This window comes from Abramis brama, assembly GCF_963993115.1.
Source record: "Abramis brama genome assembly, chromosome: 20".
Lineage (NCBI taxonomy): Eukaryota > Metazoa > Chordata > Actinopteri > Cypriniformes > Leuciscidae > Abramis > Abramis brama.
Window position 1 is genome coordinate 6,361,815 of NC_139982.1, and position 25,714 is coordinate 6,387,528.

The 25,714-nt window shown below is 37.2% G+C and overlaps 1 protein-coding gene and 1 long non-coding RNA gene across 4 annotated transcripts in view; both read left to right on the top strand.

Moving 5' to 3' along the window:
• Positions 1-6,079, top strand: part of LOC311071454 (meprin A subunit beta-like) — an 85,059-nt gene extending 78,980 nt beyond the window's left edge. Inside the window, exons 19-20 of one of the 3 annotated variants that reach the window (XM_084095857.1) lie at positions 3,155-3,214; positions 3,754-6,079. In XM_084095857.1, coding sequence (XP_083951983.1) covers positions 3,155-3,214; positions 3,754-3,844 — 151 coding nt within the window. In that variant the 3' untranslated portion in view covers positions 3,845-6,079. The remainder of the gene's footprint in view (positions 1-3,154; positions 3,215-3,753) is intronic. The other 2 variants (XM_084095858.1, XM_084095859.1) reach the window with 2 other exon arrangements.
• Positions 6,080-17,347: 11,268 nt separating this feature from the next.
• Positions 17,348-22,669, top strand: LOC311071478. Its single transcript, XR_014603863.1, has 4 exons — positions 17,348-18,040; positions 20,421-20,532; positions 21,316-21,394; positions 22,472-22,669. It is a non-coding gene; the product is annotated as an uncharacterized lncRNA (long non-coding RNA).
• Positions 22,670-25,714: the final 3,045 nt, after the last annotated feature.

Consider the following 25,714-nt stretch of genomic DNA (forward strand, 5'->3'; position numbering starts at 1 on the left):
AGCATACTACCACACTACTCTCACTATTTCTGCAATATCTTTATAGTGATTGGTATGCTAGTATGTTATTCTTAATTCAGCCACAGTCCCCAAAAATAACATAACTAATAAATAAAAAAATAAAAAAATCTGCTAATAATGGGGCATGATTGCATATTTCCATTGAGATATGCTTCCCAGTGTACCTTGGTATTCCTGTGTTAAGTAGGAGTCCTTTGTCCGTGCCAGTCTCATGACAGGGAGCTCAGACTTACGCAGGGCACTGGAAGACAGTCGAGAGGTGGCGTGATTACACTGGGAACCCCATTCGTCGTCATCCGACGTAACTCGGAGTGACTACGAAAGGGAACGTCTCGGTTACGTATGCAACCCTCGTTCCCTGAGTATGGAACGGAGACGTTACGTCTCCCTGCCACTTCTGCTGTACCGCTGGAACGCCTGAGTTCAGTCTCGGCTCCTCAGCGAAGACATATCTGCGTGTTGCCAGCGTACTTCCTTATATACCCCCGGCGTGGGGCGGAGATACGCTATGCAAATTCCGCAGACCCATGGCATTTCATTGCCATTGGCTCGTTTTATATATTCGAAGGTGAGAGGCTTTCTAAGCGAAACCCCATTCGTCGTCATCCGACGTAACGTCTCCGTTCCCTACTCAGGGAACGAGGGTTACATACGTAACCAAGACGTTTCGTAGTACAGAGCCCCTAAGGCACATAGTGGTTGAAAAAATATATATAATTAGATGGGAGAAAATATAATCAAAATAATAATCAAAAATAAAATGATTCCCCCGATAAACTTTGCATTCACTCGCAAATCTTTTGAGAAACGCAATGTTTTTGGGGGGAACCCAAAAGTTTTTGCGAGGGGACACAAAGGTTTTGGGAGCGAACGTAAAGTTTCTCTGGGGAACGCAAACGTTTTTGCAAATGAACACAAAGGTGTTCATAGGTGAACGTACATGTCATATTTTTTTTCTTCACAATCTTATATTTTTAGGGGCAACGTAGATCACTCAAGTGATGCTGTGCAAACACAAGCACGAAGCACCGCAAAGAAGTCTCTCATGAGAACACACATTTCATGAGAGAACACAACAGGTTTAGCAAGAGAACAGAAAAGTTTTGCGAGCAAACTCAAAAGCTTTGTAAAATACTTTTTCCTCCTATCCTATTTTCTTTCCACCACTATGTCTCTTTTATCAAAGTGTATTATAGTGTATAAAGTAAAGACATAGTTTGGAAGATGTTTTTTGCACTTTCTTGCAAAAAAAACCCTTGCTCGTCAGGGATCACCGGTGATCCCGCATTATTGTTGTTCAAAATTCATTACTCTTTAAAACATCACACTCTTACTTGATGTGGACAAACTCAGCATTATAAGAAAGATTTAAGACTCCAGCTTCGATATTTGACCACTGTTTATGATTCAAGTGGTTTGCAGTGACATTAATTTCTTAATTTATGCCAGGAGTGCAAAATAATTCATCTGTAACGATCGTTATTTTTAATAGAAATAATCACTCACACAACATTCATTCTCGTCTTCTCCGGTTTATTTGTGTTCAAATACATAACGTTATAATATACAGCATACGACAGGGCTATTAGTCCAATAGTGCGCATATTTGGAGAAATAAATATTAATTATCACATGTTAGTAAATTATTTCGCCATACAGAAAAACATTTCTATTCATTTTCCACTGAATTATGCGATCTGAAGAGCTCAAACAGCGAACACAGCGAGATGTGTGTCTCTTCTTCCTGATTCGCATCAGATTTGACCTCGAATGATTATGATTAGCTGTACAGCATGTACATGTTCATCGTGACCTCTTCTGTATGACGCGTCATGTCCACACTTCCTCATTCTGGACATCCATGATAACATAGCGAAAGTGACATCTCTTCACCTGAAACTAGAAGATAATAAACGCAAGATTTAAGTATGTGTGTTTTTTGTTTGATTTCCGTGCGATTCGGGGTGTTTTTATATGAATAAAGAATAAAGGTATAGGTAAACATAGCCCATAGCTTCACATAAAATGCTAAATATAACATATTTCAAAATCGTTTTTTTAATGGAAACCATAATAAACCGCGACCGGAATATGATACAAATACTCGATGGAGTTTTAAAGTGAGCTCTTAATAAAAGTGTAATATTAATAAATTAAATTGTGTCATGTAGCTTGAGGCTACCTGTTGTGCTAATGCACCTGCTGCAGGAGCTTTCTATTCCATACAATCATTTTTTTTTTAAATAATTCGCATTTAAAGTTTCAATAATAGTTTTTTATTGTTTGTTTTCTAACAAGACTTAAGATAATAAGTGGATTATTCATGTATAGTGGGATTTACATAGCTGTCGATGGCCAAGCATTATGCCAGAAGAAAGGCTGTAATGGCTGAATTCAAACAAAAGAATAATGAAGGTGTGAAAGGTTAGTCGATTTAAATGAATAGAATATGAATGGGGCAGTTCTCCTCGCCAGACATTAGTCAGAGACTGTAAATGGGTGTTTAGAGGGCAATAAACTATGTGATGAGAAACTTGTAGCCTTCTAAAAAAACTTCTCTGAAATCCTCCCCTGACATGGTCTTACAATAGGCTTCATAAAATGCATAATTTTAGAGATATCATCCTCAGACTTGAAATGAAGCATGACCACAGTTGTGGCTACACTTTAGTTGTGGTTATAAGTTGCTATCCTAAATTCAAATCAGATTTTTATACATTTAATAAATATATTCTTAATATTTGTTGTTTTTGTTTTTATGTTTGAGCTTATATATCTCAATATTAATAACAGTTTGGTTAATTTTGAGTCTTGAACTATAAACTCTCAAGGGTTGGCTTTCTAAATATATGTGTATTATGTGTCTATTCAGAATGACTCATGAGCAGCAACCTTTTTATTTTGGGTATGTCATGTATGCATCACTTGCCAAAATTGGGGGTGACTGGTAAGGGGTAATTTTTTTGGGGGCATTTTAAATAAATTTCAAAAAGAGACATACAGTAGCATACCTTTTAAAACAATTATTATTAATTAATCAAATTCATTAACTGTTATTCTTAGGAAATTGTTGCTTGAATAGAAACACTTTTCTGAAGGAAATTGGATACACTAACAGTATATTCCCTTCTAGAGCTCTTCCCACACCTCATCAGACAAGTTCAACAACAACTACACCAAAACCTACTGAGGGGTAAGCCACAACCTCTTGCTGTATGGTCAGATTTGTTATGTGGATGGAAAATGTTGAAAAAAAAACTTCATTATCATTATCAACTATTATCAATATCTGCTTTAGTTTGACTTGAATTCTTAAGCAATAAGAATTGGGAGGCTGTGCTATAATGTGTAGTATACCCCACTACCACACTTCTCTCACTTTTTCTGCAATATCTTTATAGTGATTGGTATGCTAGTATGTTATTCTTAATTCAGCCACAGTCCCCAAAAATAACATAACTAATAAATAAAAAAAAAAAAAAAATCTGCTAATAATGGTGATATAGTGAATAAGTGTTTTGCATCATAGTTGCTGCTGCAGTATTGTAGATTTCAGCACACTGCTTTGAACCCAGGACCATTTTATAATGATACATTTATTAAAATGAAACCGTTGCATGAACACTCCAAAAATGTGATGAAATTAATGTTTTCCATTTAGGGGCCATTGTGTAGGCAGAGTTTTCAATTTATCGTATTTATCATCACATCTGTATTTCTCTCTACTTTTAGTGAATGTCTGGACATATTTTGCAACTCCAGTGCCAAGACTGTTTCTTCTATGATCCTTTTGGTGTTTTGCTTCATTTTCCTGGTGAATTAAACATGAGAAGCCACTATTAATCACTACCCAGTGTCTGACTACACAAGAGTTATAGTCATTGTCAGAGCACTGCATCTATCTTCAGCCTTCTGAGTATGATTCCATTAAATCCATCCATCCATTTTCTGAGGCACTTGTCCTTTTCAGGATTGCATGGCCTATCCCTTTAAAGCTCATCCCAGCATCTCAGGTCATAAGTAGAGAAAAACACTGGATGGATGGCTAGTCCATCACAGGGCTAACACACGCATTCACTCTTTCACCCATGCCTTTGGACAATTTATAGTCTCCCATTCACGAATGCTAGAGGTCTTGTGGAGAAAACCTGAACACCCAGAGGAAACCCATGCTAAGATGGAAAGAATATGTTCCTGTGCTTGAAACCAATGAATGTGCATTTAATTAAGCTTTTTACACAGATTGTATCTATATTCACTTGCCTGTGATAAAGCAATCAACATGTTAATCTTAACTCTATATCCAGTGATTACAAGTGTATATCTGTTTCATGTTTCACACTCTCTTTAAAGTTTTGATTAAAATTTTGCAATATCTGAGACTGTCCTTCCTTCCTGAAACATTCTGGTGACATCTACATATCTAGTGACAAAACAACTCCTGCTGTAATACGTTACAGAAAATCAAGAAAATTAGTTGGGCAGCACAATGATTTCGCTGAGAACAGCAACAGCATTTTCATGACAGAGTTTACATGCTGTGTTCTATATTGAAGAATAACCTTATTAAGCCTACTCAAATCTAAGTTTTGAGGCATTTGCAGGTGGCACATGCCACTTGAAGTTACAGCACAATAGTGATGTGACAACTGACAATAGAGTTTAGAAGCTTGTGTCAAAAAAGTATTGGAGACAAAAAATTGGGTTCACTCTTGTGATGTGATTCTACTGTGCAAGACTTTAAATGTATGTATTGATGTATCTTGTTGTAAATCTAAAATGAGACATAAATGGGAAAACACAATGATATTCTAGATATGAATAAAGGGGTTATGAACTAGATTATTTTACAAACCCAAATCAGAAAAAGTTGGGACACTGTACAAATTGTGACTAAAAACAGAATGCAATGATGTGGAAGTTTCAAATTTCAATATTTTATTCAAAATACAACATAGATGACATATCAACTGTTTAAACTGAGAAAATGTATCATTTTAAGGGAAAAATAAGTTGATTTTAAATTTCATGGCATCAACACATCTCAAAAAAGTTGGGACAAGGCCATGTTTACCTCTGTGTGGCATCCTTTCTTCTTTTTATAACAGTCTGCAAACGTCTGGGGACTGAGGGGACAAGTTGCTCAAGTTTAGGAATAGGAATGTTGTCCCATTCTTGTCTAATACAGGCTTCTAGTTGCTCAACTATGATGCAAATCATAACTCTTTATGATGCACCAAATGTTTTCTGGACTTGTTTTCTTTTCTGGATCTGGACTGCAGGCTGGCCATTTCAGTACCCGGATCCTTCTACACAGCCATGATATTGTAATTGATGCAGTATATGGTCTGGCATTGTCATGTTGGAAAATGCAAGGTCTTCCCTGAAAGAGATGACGTCTGGATGGGAGCATATGTTGTTCTAGAACTTGGATATACCTTTCAGCATTGATGGTGCCTTTCCAGATGTGTAAGCTGCCCATGCCACACGCACTCATACAACCCCATCCCATCAGAGATGCAGGCTTCTGAACTGAGCGCTGATAACAACTTGGGTTGTCCTTGCCCTCTTTAGTCTGGATGACATGGCGTCCCAGTTTTCCAAAAAGAACTTCAAATTTTGATTCGTCTGACCACAGAACAGTTTTCCACTTTTTTAATGAGCCTTGGCCCAGAGAAAACGCCTGCGCTTCTAGGTCCTGTTTAGATATGGCTTCTTTTTTGACCTATAGAGTTTTAGCTAGCAACGGCGAATGGCACGGTGGATTGTGTTCTTGACTTCTGAGAGACACTGCCACTCTGAGAGGCTCTTTTTATACCCAATCATGTTGCCAATTGACCTAATAAGTTGCAAATTGGTCCTCCAGTGGTTCCTTATATGTACATTTAACTTTTCCGCCCTCTTATTGCTACCTGTCCCAACTTTTTTGGAATGTGTAGCTCTCATGAAATCCAAAATGAGCCAATATTTGGCATAACATTTCAAAATGTCTCACTTTCAACATTTGATATGTTATCTTTATTCTATTGTGAATAAAATCTAAATTTATGAGATTTGTAAATTATTCCATTCCTTTTTTACTCACAATTTGTACAGTGTCCCAACTTTTTCTGATTTGGGGTTGTAAATAAACCACCGATTTGAGCTTTAAACAACTACATTCGCGCCAGAAAAAATCTTAAAACTACAGTTCGTGACAAAATAACAGCAGTATTTTTAAATTATGCGGGTTTTCTCCCTATTGGTGCGAGATGCATTCTGGGATAACTGGCTGTCTCAAGTCCACACAAGTCACCTCTCGATGCATCCTCGATAAAAGGAGCAGATCAAGAATACATCCGGGGACTTGAACTGGACTTGGCTAGATGTGAACATTGAATTGGAACAGTACTTGGGCAGCGACTGATGACGTTTCACAAGTACACAAGAACACATATTGAGAAACGGCTCTGCACATATTGTGTGTCTCCCTATCAAACACACCTGATCAACTCATCAGATCATCAGTAGAGACTCCAAGACCTGAAATGATTGTGTCAGATTAGAGACATTGTTGGGGAACCACTGATCTAGAGTTTCATGACTGAACTCGATATATATTTTTAACTGTGTGTATTTGTGTGTAAATGTGTGTGTCAGTATATTTAATGTTACTGAGCTTCGGCCATTTAAAGCCGTTCTTTAACCCTGTCAGTAAAGCTGTTTGACTCTGATGAGTCTGAGGTGAGTCTGTATCTCGTCCTGATCTCTCTTCGGTCTCGTCGTGAGCTCACAGTCTACAGCAGCTTTTGCATTCAGAGGGTGTTTTATATGATCAGCACATGCTTCACTCTGCATGTGTTTATAGCTCTATGAACTGAACATGACATGATCAAGAGCTCTTCTTCATCAACCAACAAACATGACTTTCAGCATCATCTTCCTCTTGACTCTGGCAGTGTTTAGTTCAGGTTTGAATAATGATTTATGATTGTATTTTCAAACACTAATAACACTATATCATTACAATCAACATCACTCGTGTGTTTATGAAGAGAATGAGTCAGTGTTTCAATATGATCATCATGTTTTAGGTGTAATATATGATCCTGTCAATCAAACTGAACAGACTGCATTCAGTCACTTCTGCTGTCTGGACGTGATGATTTCCATTTGAGACACAGAAACTTTTACATTCTTACACAATTACTGTCAGAACGACTGATTCATGATCTTTTTTTATGATCTTTTTATATTATAATGTTTTTAATCTCCTATAAATGATCAGTTTGTCAAAAGTTTTTGAAAAGCACCTGCATCTTCATCTGTTAGTTGAATGATGTTGTCAGACACAAAGTGAACTTGTTGAGAAGCTTTATTGAATGTTGCAGCAAACACAGCAGATTGAAAGATCACACACACACACACACACACACACACACACACACACACACACACACACACACACACACTCTCTTTCAGTATTGAGTTGTAAATCACTCCAGCTGCAGCACTAGACTCATGTGAATCCTGCCTGACACAGGACACTCAGATACGGCTCATCTTCAGGAGAGAAACATCAGCACTCAGAGCTCTTGTGGAACGAGACCTCATGAGGAGCTCCATCATGTGTTACTCTGCAGACGTACAGCTCTCCCTCTTCCCAGCGTGCTTTGCTGAGGGTCAGGACGCTACTGCGGCTGTAGCGGCCGTCCTGCTGGCTCTCTGCGCTGGTCAGAACCCCCTCGGTGACCTCTGACCCGTCCAGTGTCCAGCTCACCAGCGCCCCCTGTGGAGAGTAAGAGCTGAGCAGGCAGAGCAGTGCGGCTGAGTCTCCAGAGATCAGCAGAGAAGAGGGCGGCAGCAGAGACACTGAGGGCTTCACTGTGGGACCAGCTGCAGGAGACAAACACAACACAATCACACACACACACACACACAACACACTGCACTGCACATTCACAGCATAGGAATAATGCTGCTCTAGTTTTAGATTAAATCATTATAAAACAATATCAGTAACACTTTATTTAAAGCTTTCATACATATTGCATTATAAAAGTATTTTAATGCATTAATTATGCACTGCTATATACATTAAAATGCATGTATGATCTCATCAATAAGTGTAACAGCAGTTATAACACATATTATCTATTCATTGATCCACCTTTATGAAGAACAACCATTTTGAGATGAAACAATGAAATAGCAAATATTATAATGCATTTTAGATTTGGTTACAATTATTTATAATAAGATATAAGGCATTGTAACACATTATGAAACACTTTATAATGCATTAAAGGCTTTAAGTAAAGTTTCAACACAATATGTAATAATAATTATAATTAATACATTTTGTTCTTGTTTTAAATTGTATGTTTAGGAATATTATAAGAATTAAATAGACAGACTTACTGAACACTAATTATAACTGCAGTTATAACACATTATAATATTATCTATTCATTGTTACACCTCCAAAAAATTATAATACACCAAAACTCATGACAAACAACCAATTTTAGACGTAACAAAGGAATTTGTAAATATTATTAAACATTTTAACTTTGGTTACAGTTATTTATGAAAACATACATATATATAACATATGTTATTGATACCTTTAACTTTTAGCATTTTAACTTTTAACTTGGTTACAATAATTTATTAAAGGATATATATGGCATTAAAATCTACATTATGAATACATTTATATGCATTATACATAAACGCTTTAAGTAAAGTGTCGCCACAATATCTAATAATCATAATTATTAAAAATTGTTGTTCTTGTTTCAACTGTAAAACACTTTCTGAAATCTAAATTGTATTTTTTATTAAATATGTAATTAAAAAGACTTACATTTGATCACCAGTTTAGTTCCTCCACCGAATGTGCACCACAGTGATACAATCTAATGAAACGCTCGTACAAAAACCTCTATTCCACTCGAGTGAACACACACTCCAGCAGAGAGAGAGAAACAACACTTCAACACACTGATATTAGAAGATCCTCAGCTCTTCTCAACACTCACTCATTCAGATTTGACTAAATGCTTTCTGATATAACACTGTTTAAAGAAATATATTTGATGAGCTGTGACCTCTGAAGTGACCTTTGATCTCTTTGATCATGGATGATGTTGTGGAGTTTCTCATAATGATGCTTCTGTTCTTCATATGCAGATCAATCATCATGATTCACAGAAAAACCTGCAGCTTCAGACTTCAATCTTCAGTGAAAATCTCTTCAAATAATCTGAGTTTATTGAATATTAGAGCCAAAGTCAATAGAAAGTGTCAACAATGAAAATATAAAAGGTATTTTGCATGTTCTACACAGTCAAGCATGTTTTCATATTCAAGGTCTGTTCTAAAAGTATCTGGACTGGTTATGAATCTCCACACAAGATCATGAAACGTGAACAAGCTCTAATATGTCTCCATCTTTAACAGCCTGTTTCTTCTCCATTTGATGATTTCAGACACACATGAGGCTTCATGATAGATGGAGTGACACCATGAACTCTGATTAGAGATTCACAATCAGTCCTGATACTTTCTGAACAGACTCATGATTCATGATCTTACTTTAGTGATGGCGGTTCATCTAGTGGAAGTGTAGCAGTGATGATGGTCACATGACTGAATATGGACACAGAGATGGACGTTCATCTGCACATCCTCAGTGTCTCAGGAGTCACAATAAAAATACAAAATAAAGTCATGATTCTGTAACTCTAGTGTATATTAGTTTGTTATCAGCACAAGCTGTTGTAAATCCTGCCCACTTCTTTGCATTGTCAGCACATGCTTCAGTGCTCTGAGAGTGTTTATAGTGCTGTGAGTTTAACACTTCATGACTGAGAGCAGAACAGAACACACTCTTCATCATCACACAAGACTAAACTACAGCAATGAACACAATCAACATCTTCATCTGGACCATTGCACTGTTTATTCAAGGTTTGTGTAATACAGTTTTTATAATGATTATTAGTTCTTTTAAAATTTAAAATATTTAAATTATTTTTTTCCTTTTTTCTTTCAGAGTGTAGAGGACAGATCACTGTAACTCAGAGTCCATCAATACCAGCAGTTCAACCAGGAGAAGAAGTCAGAATAAACTGTAAAACCAGCAGTGATGTGTATGAGTATGGTGGTAATCATCGTTTAGCCTGGTACTCACAGAAACCTGGAGAAGCTCCTAAACTCCTCATATATGAAGCAACAACCCGTTATACTGGAACTCCATCTAGATTCAGTGGCAGTGGATCTGGCAGTGATTTTACTCTGACCATCAGTGGAGTCCAGACTGAAGATACAGGAGATTATTACTGTCAGAGTTTACACTATCCAAACAGTAAAGGTGTGTTCACACAGTGATAAAGAGTCGAACAAAAACCTCTGTCAGTCAGACGTCACAGTGACTGCACTGATACAGCTGAGAGAAACTGCAGCTGCTGATGGAGGATCACAAACTACACAATATCAAACCTTCCACACTTTATTCATTATTATGATGTGAGTAAACATGTAATATAATAATATAATCTTATATCTCTTACTAAACTGGACTAAAATGTGGAGAAAATGTGAGTGTTGCTTGTCTCTGTAAAACTTGCCACTACAATATTATCTACACAACTTAATCGAGTTTATTGAAAATAACTCAGTTTAGTTGGATTAACAGTGTTGTTCATCATTATGCACACTGTATATAATGAATCACTATATAAAGTCACATGTCAGTGAGTATAAAACACTGAGAGTCTACAGTCTGAGCACAAGCGCTACTCTTCAGCACAAACACAACATTCAATAACAGAAACAACTCTAAATGTCCAACAGAACTGAACATTAGACATTAACATAAACTGCCAACATCTTTCCCCGTGTGCTCTACGATCTACTTCAGGCTTATGATGCTAAACGCAGCCCTGGGCCGTGGACCTGGAGTTCCCAGCATGCTTTGCAAGGGACTGCATTAGGAGAGTCAATTTAGGTATTAAGTGTTAATTTATGTGTTTTACACTGTATCACTGAAGGGCCTGTTTCTGTTTTCACGCAATTTCTCTGCGTCGATCCTAAAAAAATTATTAAAAAACAATCCTACGATGACTTTTTTGACAAATGGATCAAACCGACTGTATAATATGAGCCAGTTCAGAGTGTACATCTGACACAGGTGCACTGATGATATGAACAATATATGGAAACAACCTGAGAGGAGAGGAAGAGTACGTGTAAGAGGAGGATGAGGACGAGGAAGAGCAAGAGGACAGTGTTGTCAAGGCTGGATGTGTCTGACTAGAAGGTTTTTCCCTTCGTCCGGCAGGAGACAACATTGTCTGTGATGTGGACAAAGTCCTCAGGCCAGAGCCAGCAGGAACACATGCTGAAGCAGAATCAGCTCTCATTGTCCTCGATGTTGCAGCTGCACAACTTACAGTATTTGAGTCTACCGTAATATGCCTTTCATTAAGAGTTTTATTTGACCTTTTTGGCTTTTGCAGTTGGACTGCAGTATTTTTACAGTATGCAAATAATAATAATAATAAACTATTAATATTAACTAATATTCAGTAAAATACTTATAGTGCATACAGAATACAATATGTTCACATTACTCAGTTGCAATTACTAGACTTTTAATGTAATTGCAAAAATTGTTTACTGTAACAACCCTATCAGCTTTTGTATATGCCTAAAAATAAAAATCAAATAGACTATAAATTATAAAGCCTATAGTAGCTTATAAAATATACTGACCATTTCTATTAGACAAATCGATTTTACTAATATAACAATTGTGGTCTCAGATAAATATAAAAATGTTTATTCCTACTCTATAGAGGTCCGATATGTCTGAATCTCAGGAGGATATCTTTGATCAGTAGAGTAGACATCTCTGTAAATGCAAACAAAAGTGATGTTCTTTATTTCCATTCAAGGTCTTACACACAAATCAGCTTGGCTTCTATGAAAACTGAACATGTGTTTATATTTTATAACCTCAATTAACACATCCAGAGCTGACTCTGAAAAGTCTAGCGGTTCATGAGAAGTTGAGAACAATTGAAAGTCTTTATCTTAAATGTAAGGTCCACTGTAAAGACTCCTGGAATTGTAATGTTAAACATCAAAGTAGCAATGAACTAAAATAGGTTTATGTTGAACTATTTTAATATTGATCAAACTAATAACAAATACATATTTTCTTTTAGAATTTTCTTGAAATTGCTGTAGTTTACAATATTCCTGACTGTCACGGCCAGCTCGTTTCCGACCGTAACATAAAGAGGTTTACACATACAAACAAACAGTTTGCATTGCAAGCTTACTTACAGTATGTGGAACAAAAATGATCTGTTACAGAAATATAACACAATGTCCAGGGATTTAAATAAACAAGATAAAATAATAGTCCAATGGGGTAATAAATGTTGGTAAATAATAGACAAACTAAAATAGAACAAACTGGAACAAACAACTTCTCTGGAGAACTACGGTCCACCAGAGGAAGTAACGCTGGGTAAATCAGTTCAAACATTTATACTCTCCACCCATCAATTATCCAATTGACAGTGACGTCACAGTCGGATGTTATACTGCCACCATCAGGTAGAGAATAAGGACAGGGTCGTAACACCTCCCTCCTCAAGAGATTCTCCAAAGAATCAAAGAGAGAAAAAATTAAGAAACAACCCAAAACAATAATTAAGTAGTCTGTCGATCCATGAATCATCTCCTACTCCACTTCATCTTCATCTCTGGGCCCTAGAAATGCAAAAAGAAGAAGAAGAGAAAAACATGCAACAGAGACATCATGTTACATTCTAGAAAGAGCGTCAGCGATTACGTTATCCTTCCCTCGCACATGCTAAATTTCCAAATGGAAAGGCTGCAAAATGAGACTCCACCACACAAGTCGTTGGTTTCGATTTCTCATCCGATTTAGAAAAAACAGAGGGTTATGATCCGTATAATCCACAATTTGAGCAGCAATTGATCCCAAATATACTTCAAAATGTTGTACCGACAACACAAGGGTGAGGGCTTCCTTCTCAATGGTTGAGTAAACCTGTTGATGACAATTGGACTTCTTGGAAAAATAACTAACAAGATGTTCAGCTCCGTTCGAGTCTTCCTGCAAGAGAACAGCGCCTGCACCGCAAGCACTAGCATCAGTCGCAAGACTAAAGGACTTCTCAAAATTTGGAGCGGTCAAATCAGGGGCACTTGCCAATAAAACTTTACAATTTTTGAAAGCTTGCTGCGATGTCTCAGACCATTGAAAAATAACTTTTGGGCTCAGTAAGGCGCACAGCCCTGCCTTTTTCAGTGCTTTTTCCCATCACACAGAACTAGCAGTGCGCTACGTTTTTATGTTGCTAAGCAACCACGAGTCAGCTGTCCTGTCAGTCTAATCACGAGCGCTCAAAAAAACAAAAAATACTTGGTTTGCAGTTAAGTAAACTTTCACATTGTACAGTAAAAAACAAACAAAGCACAAGCAGAGGGCGCTTGCTCTGGCTTTGATCGAGGGTGAGAGTTGTATAAACACTCAGGAGACAGGGAAAAGGAGATCCATGTGGGTACATGTGACCAGGGGCGTAGCACCAAATGTTGGGCCCCGGTCACAGAACCAAGGGGTGGGCCCCTCACAACACCAATATATATATATATCAATATATCTTTGTGGGCCCCCTCTTCGCCAAGGGCCCCTGTTACTCAGTCCCCCTGTCTGACGCCCCTGCATGTGACCCTTAGAAAGTGGAAAGACCGCGGGGAGTGCCACCACTTGGTCCAGGAGCTTCGCCTTGATGATGGTCAGTTTAAGGCTTATTTTAGGATGAGTCGGGGACAGTTTGACAACCTGCTGTCAATCGTCGGTTCGAGCATCACAAAAATGACAGCCAAATATAGGGAGTCCATCGGTCCTGCCGAGCGGCTGAGCATTTGTTTACGGTAGGTAATGTTTTTGCTTGTAAATGTGTAACGTTCTGTAAAATGTTAATAGTCTATATCCTGCTGGGTAGTTTAACCTGTGATCGTACAGCATCATTTATGAGTTAATATTTAGTTAATATATTTTGTATCAGTACTCAAAATCTGTAAAGTAACTAATTGGAAGTGTTAGACAAACATATATATTTACAATATTACATCTGAAATTATGCACAGACACATTCACCTAGAGGTCAAGGCAGACTGCAACTCAAATGGGCCATTATTCTACCCAGGGCTGGTGTTATGCATGAGCATATACTTGGACATTTTAAAAATAACGTTCACTATCTACCATCTGAAGACACAATACATCCAACATCAATGTGAAAACAAAGGCTCTTTTATAAAGTCATGATTCTGTAACTCTAGTGTATATTAGTTTGTTATCAGCACAAGCTGTTGTAAATCCTGCCCACTTCTTTGCATTGTCAGCACATGCTTCAGTGCTCTGAGAGTGTTTATAGTGCTGTGAGTTTAACACTTCATGACTGAGAGCAGAACAGAACACACTCTTCATCATCACACAAGACTAAACTACAGCAATGAACACAATCAACATCTTCATCTGGACCATTGCACTGTTTATTCAAGGTTTGTGTAATACAGTTTTTACAATGATTATTAGTTCTCTTAAAATGTGAAATGTGTATATATATCATATACTGAACATAATGTTCATTTTTGTTTGTGTTTTCTTTCAGAGTGTAGAGGACAGATCACTGTAACTCAGAGTCCATCAATACCAGCAGTTCAACCAGGAGAAGAAGTCAGAATAAACTGTAAAACCAGCAGTGATGTGTATGTGTATAATGGTTATCATTTAGCCTGGTACTCACAGAAACCTGGAGAAGCTCCTAAACTCCTCATATATAGAGCAACAACCCGTAATACTGGAACTCCATCTAGATTCAGTGGCAGTGGATCTGGCAGTGATTTTACTCTGACCATCAGTGGAGTCCAGACTGAAGATACAGGAGATTATTACTGTATGAGTAATCACTATATCAGTGGTAGCTGGGTGTTCACACAGTGATAAAGAGTCGTACAAAAACCTCTGTCAGTCAGACGTCACAGTGACTGCACTGATACAGCTGAGAGAAACTGCAGCTGCTGATGGAGGATCACAAACTACACAATATCAATGTTTAGTTCAAAGTTTCTAAAGACCTTAAAAGGTAAATATGAAAAGATTTTCTTTATGCTAAAACACATTAACCCAGTTCGCAGTGATGTAGTGGTGCCTGGAGAAGTGGGTATACTCTTAACTTATGCCCCCAATATATTTAAGCGTCCCAGCAAAGGATGAACGCTCTGTGTTATAAACAGTGACATGTAAGACTAGACTTGCATATTAGTTCACCCCAAAATGGGCCAGTAGTATTTGCACATTATCACTTAACTTTTGCTGCTTGACTTCATGGAGAAAGCATCATTATGAAATTAATATTAGCCACAGAAAAGATGCAGTTTTTGCAAATAATACTGGCCCACAGACTATAGGAAGAGACAACTAAATAATTATGTATTTTGAGTGACTATTCCTTAGTCCATCCAAACATGAAAATTGGACAACTAGTATCTCACCTCGCAAACAGTCTGTGCCAGTAGATTTTGTGAACTATCTCTTAGATCAGCTGATTTGCAACAGATAGTGTAGGCCAGAGTGTGCCACCATTATAAGTTTACACTATCTGTTGCAAATCAGCTGATCTAAGAGATAGTTCACTCAAAATTCATAATTATTGAGATGTCTCAATTCCTATAGTCTGTGGGCCAGTAAAAATAAACTAATCTCTGACTGAAACACCATGCTTACCTCATCTTGAATATATCATATTTAACATTAAAATATCATCATCATCATTCAAAGAATTCAACAATTATTCAAAACTATGGGGCGCCGTTTGTAAAGCGGCTCACACTGAAAATAACAGCAACATTTTGTCACATTTAGCTTCAAACAATGTTTAAAAAACTGGTATGAATTTTTGACGGTCACTTTTTACCACATTTACAACAATATTTGGCAACTTAGAGATATTTTAAATAGTTAAATCTAAATATTAAATGTTACACCTAAATGTTAAATGTTAAATCTAAATGCTAAATCTAAATCTAAATGTTAAATATAAATCTAAATATAAATGTTAAATATAAATGTTAAATATAAATCTAAATGTTAAATATAAATGTTAAATATAAATGTTAAATCTAAATGTTGAATCTAAATGTTTCGGGTGAAACTAAATATTTAACTAATATGCAAATTCAAAATGCCAGTAACCGGAAGTGCCAAAATAAAAGCTCGAGGTGGTCAGTGTGTGTTTATAGCATGGTTTATAGTGTCAAATAACGAATAAAAACATAATAAAATAACGTATAATATAACGATGATAACTACCTAAAATAATAAACACGTTTGGAGAAACTGTAGAGTTTCGTGACGAGAGTGATGACAGAGTGATGACATGACATTCAGTCAAAGTGAGCCCCCTCGTGGCTGGCTATTATGGCTACAGGTCATAAGTCCCGCACTTTTCATAAAAGTGACACTAGCCTACTCTTCAAATACAGTTTCTCCAAAAGTGTTTATTATTTTAGGTAGTTATTATCACGATAATCCATGTCCAAGAGTCCATTTCCTCGGATGAGATGGTTTTTATTTGTTATTTGACACTATAAACCATGCTATAAACACACACTGACCTCCTCAAGCTTTTATTTTGGCACTTCCGGTTTGCATATTAGTTAAATATTTAGTTTCACCCGAAACATTTAGATTCAACATTTAGATTTAGATTTAGATTTAACATTTAGATTTAGATTTAACATTTAGATTTAACATTTAGATTTAGATATTTAACATTTAGATTTAACATTTAGATTTAACATTTAGATTTAGATTTAGCATTTAGATTTAACATTTAGGTGTAACATTTAATATTTAGATTTAACTATTTAAAATATCTCTAAGTTGACAAATATTGTTGTAAATGTGGTAAAAAGTGACCGTCAAAAATTCATACCAGTTTTTTAAACATTGTTTGAAGCTAAATGTGACAAAATGTTGCTGTTATTTTCAGCGTGAGCTGCTTTACAAACGGCGCCCCATACAAAACAATGTTAAAACATAACAATATATATAACAAAAATATATACATTTTACAACATTTTCATGAAAACCACAATGATATACTCATGTAGGGTTTCTAAACAAGTGCTTATATTTTTGGTTTGAGGGACTTCAGTAGGTAAGTAGCACAATTTCATAAATATGAAAAAAAAAAAAATGATTTTGAATTTATAGTCAGTGCAGGTTTGTAAGCCTGTCTACCCCTGTACTCCAGTATATCGCAGACACACTTGCTCTCTGCAGGGGTTTTCACAGAGAGGCAGCATGGGGGCTCTTCAACCAGGTCCTTGTATACTTTCTAGGATCAAACTTTGAAGTAGGGGGTCCGTTGATGTTAATCATTAAGTTTGATATGTTTGAGACCAGTAGGACAGCCCTTTTGTCTGTGCTTATATTGTTCATAAGGCTAAAGTTCCTCTCACACTCTGCTGTGCTGACAGGGAATGTTTTCATAGTTAATGAGCGGCTTCAGGTCATTGGGCTCACTGTTAGGCTCTCCCAGTAGGTCCCGCATCCCATTCAGTGCTTGGTCTGTGCACAAGTTAAATCGCTTGCACAGTCGCTTAACTTGTTCTTCACCATGGCGGATTCTGGGGTTTGATGGCCATTAACTCTGATCAAGGATGCTGAGGTCCTTGATGGTCTCATCTTCGAAAGACAAGCGTTGCTCAAGATTGTTGCGACTGCATCATCATGATTGTAGCGTGGGAATGAGTAAAGTGATGAAACCGTCATTTATTCGTTAGAAGTATGTTTACATAACCTCTTCAAACACTGATAACTGCCAATGAAAAGATATTTGTTTACATTTTTTTAGATCAAGCATTGGAATAAGATTTTTATCGGTGGAGAACACCCAACAGAGAGACAAATCCACCAACTACGGTAAGTTTTTTTATTAGTCAATTTTACCCACTGTTTCGAAAACCTACACTGGGATTAATATATAGTATTGAGTATGATTCTCATCATCTAATTAAGACATTTACTGATCAGTGGCGGAGCCAGAGGGGGGTCCGGGGTGGCACTGGACACCCCTGACATGCGATTGGCCACCCCGGGTGCCACCCCAAAATTTTATTTGCTACTGGCAGTTGCTGATTTAAAAAAAAAAAAAAAAGTACGTTCGCCGGCAGAGCGGCGCGCGCGCAGTTTTCAAACGGACGAGCAGAGGACAAGAGATAGTTGCAAGATACCGAACTTCACCGAATAAGAAAACATCATATTTGAAGTAAGTTTTTAAGGTTTAGCATCAGGGGGGTTTGCTCCGAATACATTCGGCCTAATACACGCATACAGTAGGCTACCTTGCCGTGTGTACGTTACAGTATACAAATGTTCTAGCTAATGTGAGGATAGGAGATCAAAACGCAGGCAAAGAAGAGCAGAAACAAGCGATATCATAATGCGATTACTATAGGACTATGAAGCTTTATGGGTGTAGGGTGTTGATGGACTCGATCTACTGTGTTTTGGTCATCATTAAATCTGATCTAGATGTAGTCTTTGATAAAAATGCGATTTTCTCAGCTTTTTGCTCATGTTGCTTTTTATGAAACTTGCCAACATTCAAGTGTTGATAAAAAAGACGCACGAAGCTAGAATAAAACAGAATTGTTTTTTTTTGTTTTTTTTTTTTTTTTTTTTAAGCACAGGGTCTGTTCTTTCTTTTGGTATGTTCAGATATTCATACAACAAAATATTCTGGGGTGCCATGAAATTGTGAAAATTACCAAAAACACCATTTTTTTATACTGGAAAGAGTTAAGATAAAAATGTTGGTAATTGGATGATGATTAGAATATGAATATGATTGGAATCATATTTTAAATTTGGCATATTTTTGAACAGGGTCAATTAAACATGAAAAGAAAGGGAGAGATAGGCTATAAGAGTTCTTTTTAATATGCACAAACATAGTCCAGTCATTTTATGAAAAAAGGTTTAACAAATTGCAACAGAAGCAAACTCAAATATTTTTGTATCCTCAATATGTACTGAGTAAGGAAAAAAAGTCCAGAAGAATCCCATTAGCGGAAAGTTTTGAAAACTGTTTCTGGGTATTCACTTTTTATTTTACCTACCTTTTGTCTTCTGCATTCTCCTTACCATTGTCTCCTGTTCTTCCCTCAGACTCATCCCCGAGAAACAGTCCCACAGACCCAGCCCCAAACCCCATCTCTTAAAAATGAATAAAGGCTGGTTTCTAAAGTACTTCTTCCTGCCTCTATGTATTAATGCTCATGGGTAGCCTAAATGGGTTCCATTCAGACCTTAACATTAAGTATTTTACTGTTATATGTCAACAAGATTCAACAAGACATTTTCACCTGGCTAGACCCAATGTTTAGATCTGTTGTGGTGCAAATTAACACATACATAATTAGATTATGCACCATTTGTTCATGTTAACAAACAATTAAAAAAAACTTGTAATACATTTTTTGTTTGTCTTGATGTGAGAGAAAGAATGAATAGGCGTATGAATAGGTTATATTTGGGTCTTTTTCTGAACTTTCCCCTAATGGGATTCTTCGGGACTTGTTTTTCCTTACTCAGGACATATTGAGGATACAAAATCAGTTGAGTTTGCTTCTGTTGCAATTTATTCAAGGTTGACCCCCATTTTGGCTTAAAATGACTGGACTAACAGGCAGATCAGATGCAAACAGACCCCAGCCCTTGCATCACCACTGGCTAGTCAGAGTCAGTGTGGTCAGACTTCAGGACCAGCAACAGCTCAGAGCATCTACCAGACACAGGCAGTCAATCACATACCCAATTCAGGAATTTAAGTTGAGAAGATTTTGCCAGATTAAAAGGATAGTTCACCAAAAAATGAACACAAAAAAAGAATTATGTTGTATTAAATCTTCCTAGGATAAGATTTTATATTGATGGGCAATAAAATTGTTTAAATTTTTCAAGTACATGTCTGCTTGATGCCTGCTATATCTAATAAAAAAAAAAAAAATTTAAATGTGATTTTTTTTTTTGTAAATAAATGCAGCTGTTCATAACAGACACATGCTACGGTATCTTATCTCCTTGGTGCTTCAGCTTTGTTTTCTGCAAATATTTTGGATGTTCAACACTTATAGACACAAACAGAGTGACCCAATTCCTTCCATAAGCTTTTCCACTGTGTGTGTACTGTGTACCCCCGCAAGTAGCAGTGGCCACCCCATGTATAAAACTCTAGTTCCGCCACTGTTACTGATAGAAAGTCTGAGTAACTTTTTGTCCTTTTGTCTTTCTTCTGAAGTTTTGCACTGAAAGGGGATTCATGTCACCTTCATCAGTCCTTTCTTTAATTCACTGGAAAGCATGAAGGGAAAGACCCTCAGACGTGTCATACAGGATAAATGCGGCTGCAGGTACAATTATATGATGGCTTGATTATGGTGTACCAATTGGCTTTTTTTGTGCTTCCCTTGCTATGATACACATTTTTCTGATGGGATTGCCATGCTTTAAGTGCATGTTCACATTTTTAATCATATAACTAACAGTCTCAAATGACATTACTCTGTTCATGTTGTGTGAATGTGTTATAATGGCAAACGTTTGTCAAATTTAAATCAATTTTAAGATTATTTAAAGGAATGGTGAAAAAAAAAAAAAGAAATCCTGCTTTAAGGTAGCCTGGCTAACGTCAGACCAAGTCTCATTTGAGACTTGGTCTGGGAACTACGTGTGCATTTTCTCGTATTTGAGGCGTGGTTTACGAATGCCCAGAGCCGTTTATTGGGCGCTATGAATGTCTATCAAATGCGCCTGTACGTAGCTCAAAGCCAATCGCTTCAATTATACCAGATGACGTATGTAGAGTGAGAGAAATTCGACGAGGAAAAAGACGATGGGTCAAAGATTTATTTGTACACGATGGCGTTTAGCGAATATTACCGTTTGTGCAAGATAAACATGAGGGTAAAAGGTAACGTCGAGTCTGATATAAACAAACTGCTTCGGTGTCGTCATCATCTTGCTGCTCCCTCCCCGTTCTGTGATTGGTTCCCTTTTTCAGGGGAAAAATTGTTCCATGGTGTCCAGACTGCCTAGCAGCGTGAATAGAATCGCGCTGCGAGCAAGGCAGTATGGGGAAACCCAGGCTAGCTTTAAGGACTTTTCAGTGAATCATTTCTTCGTTCCCCCTCCAGATTCTCCAAGGATCCAGCTGATTACTGGCAGTTTGGTGGAGGGTTTTTCTTTAGCGGCTACATTGCACTATCACTTCTGGTACGGATTCATTGACCTTTTGTGATATGTTTTGATATTTACTTAATTTAATAAAAATGTACTTAATTTTATTGAATAAGTAATAATAATAATAATAATAATAATATTTTTGCTCATTTATATAGCACTTTTTCTGAGACCTCAAAGCGCTTTACATAGATGGAGGGAATCTCCTCAACCTCCACCAATGTGCAGCATCCACTTGGATGATGCGACGGCAGCCATATTGCGCCAGAACGCCCACCACACACCAGCTTACTGGTGGAGAGGAGACAGTGATGAAGCCAATCAGTATATGAGGATGATTAGGAGGCCATGATGGACAGAGGCCAAGGGGCAAACACCCCTACTCTTTATCGAAGGGCATCCTGGGATTTTTAATGACCACAGAGAGTCAGGACCTCGGTTTAACGTCTCATCCGAAGGACGGTGCTCTTTGGCAGTATGGTGTCCCCGTCACTACACTGGGGTGTTAGGACCCACACAGACCACAGGGTGAGCGCCCCCTGCTGGCCTCACTAACACCTCTTCCAGCAGCAACCTGGTTTTCTCAGGAGTCTCCCATCCAGGTACTAACCAGACTCAGCCCTGCTTAGCTTCAGTGAGCAACCAGTCTTGGGCTACAGGGTGATATGGCTGCTGGCTATGTATAGTTGTATGTAAGTACAATGTATAGTTAGGTTTCTGAATTAAAACAGTGTAATGTTTCTCCACAAATATTATCAGATATACGGAGCCCCCAGGGGTCAGGCGAAAACTGTTGAAACAATATAAACCTGCATTGAAAGATATAAGCTAAAGAACAACAGACCACAACCCTCTCAGCTCAACACCACCATTTGTTGATTTCTTCGTCTGTTTTAAAGATGAAATCATGACCTTATGATGATAGTAACCGTAACTGACACATGGAGTAATATTAAAATAACTCATCTGAATACATCAAATATGTGTTTTAGAATGGATAGTGTTGTGTACTTTGTTTTCTACCTGACTGTAATTGAACTGTAAAGTGAAAATCTTGTACATGACTTATTTTGTATTCAGTTTTCAGGGTTTTTGCTTTTATTTATACAGGATAGTGCAGACAGCGGACGAGAAGTGAAGAGGGAGCGAGAGGAAGGCTGGGACTCTGTCGAGCGCTGCACAAGGCTTCGCATTTTACTGACAATTTAAAAAACTTTTTTTACTGTTCATTTTAAATATTAAATGTTGTATTTAATTTAAGGTTTACTGTAATTGAACAAAAACTGTCTTTAAATATTCCACTTAGATTTCTACAGGTTTTTAACATTACATCGAAAACATCATTTTCGCTGCAAGTTTAAGTTTGAGATGTTTTTCATCTGTTTTAGAAAGTATTTTTAGACTTTTTTTGTTTTGTTTCCCAAAATAAAACTTGTTTTACAATCTTGAGCATGTGTTAACTCTTTATTAAATGTGTTTGTAATTAAGCCATTGCTGCCAGTCATTTGACAGTTAAATTTTTTGTAGTGTACAGTATGTACAGTTAATCACACATTCAGTCAGCATTGCCATGACTCATGCTCCTGCAAACTAGTTTGTAATTGAATGTAAAATTGTATTCTTCCATGATGAAAGGTAAGACAGTGAAACAATTTACGTCACAATATCAACGTTGATTCTATTTGCAAAATCAAAACATAATTCAACATTGATTAAACCTTGGTCCCTGACGTTGATTAACCGGTGAATCAACGTTGAAATGCCGGCTGGGAGGCTTGGTGTATACTGTGGGATTGAGGGGCTCATCATCCGCAAAACCCACAGTATATGATGAGCCACTCAGTAACAGGGCATAGTTAAGATATTGCACAATAATCCATAGAATATTGCTTTTGGGTATTACATAATTTAAATGGTCATTTAGACCAAACTGAAAAATACCTTTGAGAGCAGCATCATTAAAGTCCACAGTTCACAGAGTTCCTCCACATACGTCTCCACGGGACGATCCCCCTGGCGTAGATGCAGGAGGGCCACTGCTGGGTTCATAGGAGAAGGTCAAGTATTCTTTAAGCATCCACTGCAGGAAAGCCTGTAGAACCCAAGTGCAGTTTAATTAACATAAACTAAATACAATGACACGGGGGCCCGACACAATGACTTGATGTCTTCTTTCTTCTATCTTTCGGTCTTCTCGTTCCCGTCTGTCCTCTCGCTCTTGCATTTCTCTTTCTCTACGTTCCTCCTCCTCCATTTCCCACCATCGTCTCTCCTCCCTCTCTGTTGCTTCTCTCTCTCTCCTGGATCAGGTCCTCAAACTTGTGTCTTCCTCTCGCTGGCTCTGGTCTCACTGAGGATGAAGAGCCCACAGCAACATCGGGCCGGATGAGGCAATAAGGGCCGGTGGAGAGATGGAGGGTCTCGTCCACTTCCAGGACTCTGCTGTGGCTCCTCATCCTCAGTGCTCACAATACATCACTCATTTTAATTACTCCATTTACATAGTCATTAACTGTTGCATTAGTAGTGACAAAATCATTATACTTTATATTTCTGTTTAAGGTTTTCCCTTATTTTTTTTATTTTTTTTTACAAATGTGCGCTACTTTGCCACCACTGCAACAAGTGATCAGAAATCAAGAATCAAAAACTGAAAATGAACTGGAAGACAATACATATATTTTTTTAATATATAGTATACTATATAGTATAGTATAGTATAGTATAGTATAGTATAGTATAATATATAGTATACTTACTCAAAACCTTTGATTGCTGCATCTAAGGCTGTGTGTGTTCATCGGTCCCTGTAACATCCAAACAAGATTTAATGTTAGATCTGTCATTTATGTGATCAAAAGGCTACTACATCAGAGACAAATAAAATCTAAAAATTATCTTCAGTTATGTAAATCTTTATGTAAATTAGTAAAATAAGCATTTATGTGTGTAATGTAAAGTGTTGACAAAAGCTTAGGCCAAATGGATGACATTATAGCACACATTCAACACACACACGGCTATCTGATGTGTTTTCATCTGGAAGATGTATTTCTAAGAGTTTCATCTGCCATACTGTACATCTGTCAAATGTCCCCTGTCAAATATTAAACACACATTTAGGAAACGTCTATGTTGCATTTGGTTACGAGTGAAGCTGCACTTTTTTTAAACAAACGTTTATCAGATGTTTGTACACAGTTAAAGCAATGCTGTCAAGAAAACAATGTTTAACAGATCTTGAGAAGTGTGTGTGCTTAATGAAGCACGACTAGTAGCTATATGAGAATTAAACGTTTTACAGCAACTTAATAAATTAATATATCAATATTTAATATTAATGTCTTCAAATCAATAGTTTCCTCGTCGGTTGTTGAATAATTGCAATTTAAAAATTAATAATGACTAAATCAATAATATGTATGATTCTGTCAATAGACTCTTCAGAAATGTGTGTATAATAGCTTAGCATTTCTTAACATGAGGAAGTTGTTTGATAATGTGTTAGTGACTGATCTACAGTCTTCAGGATAATGATTTAAATAGCGAGAGTCACTTTGCATTGTCAGCACATGCTTCAGTGCTCTGAGAGTGTTTATAGTGCTGTGAGTTTAACACTTCATGACTGAGAGCAGAGCAGAACACACTCTTCATCATCACACAAGACTAAACTACAGCAATGAACACAATCAACATCTTCATCTGGACCATTGCACTGTTTATTCAAGGTAAGATGTAAAAACTGACTCTGGTTTTGGTGTTTTTGTAAAAGTATATGATGATAATAGTTTTAAACACTAATAATTTTTCTTTTCTCTTCTTCAGAATCCAGAGGAGTGACTCTGACTCAACCTGAAGTTAAAACTGTCCAACAGAGTCAAACAGCAACAATAGAGTGTAATATAGATGTAGGAATATACAGCAATGACTTAGCCTGGTATCAGCAGAAACCTGGAGAAGCTCCTAAACTCCTGATTTATAGCATAAACAGCCGTAATACTGGAACTCCATCTAGATTCAGTGGCAGTGGAACAGCAAGCACTGGACGAGATTTTACTCTGACCATCAGTGGAGTCCAGACTGAAGATACAGGAGATTATTACTGTCAGAGTTATCACTGGATCAACAGTAAAGATGTGTTCACACAGTGATAAAGAGTCGTACAAAAACCTCTGTCAGTCAGACGTCACAGTGACTGCACTGATACAGCTGAGAGAAACTGCAGCTGCTGATGGAGGATCACAAACTACACAATATCAAACCTTTCACAGACTTTATTTATTTATTATGATGTAAGTAAACATGTAACACAATCTTATATCACTTACTAAACTGGACACAAATGTGGAGAAA